The sequence below is a fragment of the Frankliniella occidentalis genome, unplaced genomic scaffold, assembly GCF_000697945.3.
Source record: "Frankliniella occidentalis isolate FOCC.00 unplaced genomic scaffold, Focc_3.1 Scaffold88, whole genome shotgun sequence".
Classification (NCBI taxonomy): Eukaryota; Metazoa; Arthropoda; class Insecta; order Thysanoptera; family Thripidae; genus Frankliniella; species Frankliniella occidentalis.
The window spans coordinates 420,372-424,987 of record NW_026267217.1 but is presented as its reverse complement, the minus strand read 5'-3'; the positions used below and the strand labels follow the sequence as shown (position 1 = coordinate 424,987).

At 56.0% G+C, this 4,616-nt stretch overlaps 2 protein-coding genes across 4 annotated transcripts in view; one reads left to right on the top strand and one right to left on the bottom strand.

Moving 5' to 3' along the window:
- Positions 1-4,616, bottom strand: part of LOC113209832 (calexcitin-2) — a gene marked incomplete in the record, with an annotated part of 119,770 nt that overhangs the window by 16,405 nt on the left and 98,749 nt on the right.
- Positions 1-4,616, top strand: part of LOC113209837 (integumentary mucin C.1-like) — an 11,619-nt gene that overhangs the window by 903 nt on the left and 6,100 nt on the right. The window contains exons 2-5 of one of the 3 annotated variants that reach the window (XM_052269302.1): positions 781-874; positions 3,616-3,874; positions 3,947-4,056; positions 4,134-4,574. In XM_052269302.1, coding sequence (XP_052125262.1) covers positions 3,709-3,874; positions 3,947-4,056; positions 4,134-4,574 — 717 coding nt within the window. In that variant the 5' untranslated portion in view covers positions 781-874; positions 3,616-3,708. Of the gene's footprint in view, positions 1-780; positions 875-3,092; positions 3,332-3,615; positions 3,875-3,946; positions 4,057-4,133; positions 4,575-4,616 lie in introns of those variants that run through there. The other 2 variants (XM_052269303.1, XM_052269304.1) reach the window with 2 other exon arrangements.

Here is a 4,616-nt window from a genome sequence, read left to right as displayed (position 1 = left end):
CCCCCCCCTCTCTCTCTCTCTCTCTCTCTCTCTCTCTCTCTACCTCCCTCCCTCATCGCAACAAGCTATTACAAAGAGTGGAGCATGAATGGCCAGCTCATAACACGCTGACGGAAACCTCATTCCAGACCGTGGGGAAAAGATGAGGGGGGGGGGGGGAAGACCGGAACAATCTCTGGACTTTTGCTGCTCCGAAGGGCCCAGGTCGTCTTGCTCACGGCAGGAAGGGAATGCGCAGGGGTTCAGCAGCGACGCAGCGACGCAGCGACGCAGCGACGCGCGCTCAAATGTTTTTATGCTGTCGTGCCTCGTCTGTGCCCCCCCCCCCAGCCCTCGGCCGCGCGGGGCGCGAGGCTCTGGGGCACAGCCAGCGAGCAGGGCTGTGTGTACGGACACTGTTGTTCACACACGCAGACATGCCACATTCAAAGCATTCGGATTTTAACTTCCTTAATATTTTACCTGCCATATCTCTTTTTTGTTTTTCCTCGGTACACATAATTTTCTTGGGTGTATTTTCTTTTACCACAACTCCAGTCGTTTTCTCACTGTCTTACATAATCCGAGGGGTCCCTCACTCTCCAAGTGGGCGTACAACGAGTTGCGTGAGTGTCCGCGAGTATTCCAGAGTATTAGCGAGTATCCGCGAGTTTATGCGACACCAGATTTTGTGGGGCGCTTTTACAAAGCCTCGCATGACTTCGAAGTACGTCCACAGTGTGGACGCTTGACAAACGCCTGCGTCAATTCACGTCCAAATAATTGGAGCTAAATTTGCAGACGTGGTGCGATTTTGTTGGACGTAATTCCTGTAAACGTGTCTGTCCCGACGTGACCAGGGTCTGGGGTCGGTGGTGAGTAACGTCGAGTAGGGGTGCGTCATTTCGATTTTCCTGTTGAGATTACTTTCCGGTGCACACTACGAGCCTAGGGGCCTTTACATATCGCACACGCACCAGCAGGTCGGCAGGTGTCAGCAGCGACGCGGACCGACAGCACCTCCTGTTGGCGTAAAGTTCTCAGATCAACAGCAGCACCACCGCGTTCTCCACACGATGAGGTCCACGATGATGCTCGCCGTGCTGCTGCTGCCGCTCGCCCTGGCCTCGGACAGGAACTGCACCTGCCCGTCGTCCTCCCCCGAGGACTCCGCCGTGTGCGGCAGTGACGGCCGCACTTACTCTAGCGAGTGCGAGCTGCAGTGCGCCGGTGAGTCCCTGCCTGTTGCCTGGAGTTGCAATGCGAGGCCAGCTCTACATTGAGTCGTGTTGCCCCCAGGACTCTTCACCGCCCACCCCGGGCCGTGCAACACGACGGTGGTCGCCAGCCGCCGCCGCCGCCGCTACACCGTGGAGTTCCCGGAGTGGAGTAAATGTATCGCCGACCGTCAGGTGAGTCTGAGGCCTGAGGGGGCCGCCCCTCCCCTCCCCGCCCCGCTGACTGACCCTTCCCGTGTTGCAGTGCGACTGGCCGCCTCTAGGGAACTGCAAAGAGTGCGGCGCAGACTGGAACTGCAGTACGCTGTGCGGCTGGAACTGCAGGTGCGGCTGCATGCGGCTGCCGACGGGCGGGCTGGACGGGGACACGCACGAGCGGTCGGTGGTGGAAGTGCTCTGGCGAGAGGGAGTGCCGGAGTAAAGAGGAAGAGTGTGAGAAGAACTGTGACAACGAGTTCTGTAGGAACTTGTGCCTCATGGAGTTGGTGAGGTGCGGCTGCGGCTGCATCCAGCACGTGGCGGACACCAGGACAAGTACCACCACAGCGCCTACAAGTACCACCACAGCGCCTACAAGTACCACCACAGCGCCTACAAGTATCACCACAGCGCCTACAAGTACCACCGCAGCGCCTACCACAAGTACCACAGCAGCGAACACGCTTCTCAGCACCCCCAGCACCACCTAGAGATCCCCAAAAAAACAAAAAAAACAACCGTATTTTTGAAGTGGAAGTAAAAAACCAGTAAAAAAAACGAGTAAAAAACAGTAAAAAACAGTTTTTTTTAATTTTCGTCTTGTTAGCAAAATAGTACCCAAAACGATGTTTTTTTAAACTCTTTTGATTTAACTGCACTTTTAAGTGTAGGACCAATGTGCACTGCAGTTTAAAGTGTAGGACAGACGTGTTCCAAGTTAAAAGTGTAGGGCACCATTGTACCTCAGCTATAAGTGTAGTACAAGAGGTTTCCTACACTTTAAACTGTAGGACACGTCCAGTCCTACACTCGTGCAATAACTATAAATTTAAGTGTGCACATAATTCCATGATTCCCGTCGTGATCCTCATTGATTCCCGCTGATTCCCGGGCCGGAGTGTGTGTGTACACATGATTCCCAGAGTTATTGCCTCCTCACCTACACTATAAACTGCAGTACACCTTGGTCCTACACTTAAACCAGTAGGAGGACACCATGGCACTACACTTAAAAGTGTGATATTATATGACACTTGAGTTTTCGGAGCACGACTGATTGTCCCATAACAAATGATGGGTTGGGTAGAGAGACTCCACGGTAAAAACGGCGTCCTGGTTTCCATGACTCCTTTCCTGGTTTCCATGCCGTTTTGGAAAAACCATGACCCTACCATTCCGAGGCATGGAAACCAGTACGTTTTCCATGACAGTCATCATGGAAACCGGGACGGCGTCCCGGAAATCAGGACGACCGGCCGATCCGTCCTGTTTGCCATGACAGTGCGCTCCGATTGCATGGAAACCATGACAACTCTCATGGAATCCAGGACGTGCGTAGAGCACGGCGCAGAGGTGACACCTAAAAGTGTCGTTAGTCTACCGCCTGCCAGGTGTAGGTAGGCCACATACTGTCACATTTATTCCTAAGCGGCGCCGGGACGGTTTAAGGCGATCGCCCCCCCCCCACCCCTATCGTCTCTAGTGAGCCGCCTAAAAGGTAGGAAATTTGTACTACAAAACACCTGTATGTAGGCACAGTGCGCAGTCCACCCCCCCCCCCTCTTCCGCGCCTGAAGCGGCACCTGGGAATCGTTCAGGAAGCGGCCGTTTTGGTAATAGTAATTTCCTTTTCCCAGGCGGCTCCTGGGAATCCTGTACCAAGCGGCTCTTTTCCAGGCCGGTCCAGGGTATACGCCGGTGCTTGTCCTCATGACGACCATCCCGCCACATGCCATCCTACAGCCTGGGACCTGCTGAACACAGCGCCGAAGTCCGTTTCTCTCTGCGGTGTACGGTTCGCGAGATACGAGGGTGTACCACGAGGCCCCCGTCAAGGACAACGAAATTTGAGTGGTATTTTCAAAGCCAAAGTGATGCTTGTCCTCCACTCTCCAAGTGGGCGTACAACGAGTTGCGTGAGTGTCCGCGCGTATTCGAGAGTATTAGCGAGTATCCGCGAGTATAAGACGAGTATTTCTCGATTTTTTCGCGAGTTCTCGCCAATTTTCCGCGAGATGTCGCAAGTATCTTGCGAGTATTTTCAAAACTATTTATTTGGAGTTTCAACCTCCATATGATAAGGGCCGTTATCACTGTTTGGTCCGGGCTGCAGCAGATCCGCCAGCCTGGCCGCTTGTTTGCCTCGTCCGGCCGAGGGCCGAGGGGATTTTCCCTACACATATCGCACACGCCCCAGCAGGTCGGCAGTTGTGAGCAGCGACGCGGACCGACAGCACCTCCTGTTGGCGTAAAGTTCTGAGATCAACAGCAGCACCACCGCGTGCTCCGCACGATGAGGTCCACGATGATGCTCGCCGTGCTGCTGCTGCCGGTCGTCCTGGCCTCGGACAGGAACTGCACCTGCCCGTCGTCACCTACCCCCGAGGACTCCGCCGTGTGCGGCAGTGACGGCCGCACGTACTCCAGCGAGTGCGAGCTGCAGTGCGCCGGCCTGCCCGGTGAGTCCCTGCGGCCTGGAGTTCCAGTGCGAGGCAAGTTCTACATTCTACAACGAGTCGTGTTGCCCCCAGGACTCTCCGCCACCCACCTGGGACCGTGCAACACGACGGTGGTCGCCAGCCGCCGCCGCCGCTCCACCGTGGAGTTAGAGGAGTGGAGGAAATGTCAGGCCGACCGTAAGGTGAGTCTGAGGCGTGAGGCCTCTCCGCCCCTCCCCTCCCCGCCCCGCCCCGCAGACTGACCCTCCCCGTGTTGCAGTGCGCTGCAAAGAACTGCGAGGAGTGCATCGTGGGCGGATTCACCGATAGCAAGTGCAGGCAGATGTGCCAAGAGAACTGCATATGCGGCTGCGCGGGGCTGCCGACGGGCGGGCTGGACGAGGACTCGCACGACCGGTGGTACAAGTGCTTCCAGGAGAGGGGGTGCTCGAGTAAGAAGATACCGTGTTACCATAACTGTGACAACCAGGTCTGTAGGAACTTGTGCGCCATGGACTACATTAGGTGCAACTGCGGCTGCATCCAGCACGCGCCGGACACAAGTACCCCCGCAGCGCCTACCACAAGTACCACCACAGCACCTACCACCAGTACCACAACAGCGCCTACAAGTACCACCGCAGCGCCTACAAGTACCACCGAGGCCAGCGCCACTGATACGGACTGGACCTGGCAAAAGTACACGGTCTGTGTAGATCAGGTGAGTCCAGAGAGAGAGAGAGAGAGAGAGAGAGAGAGAGAG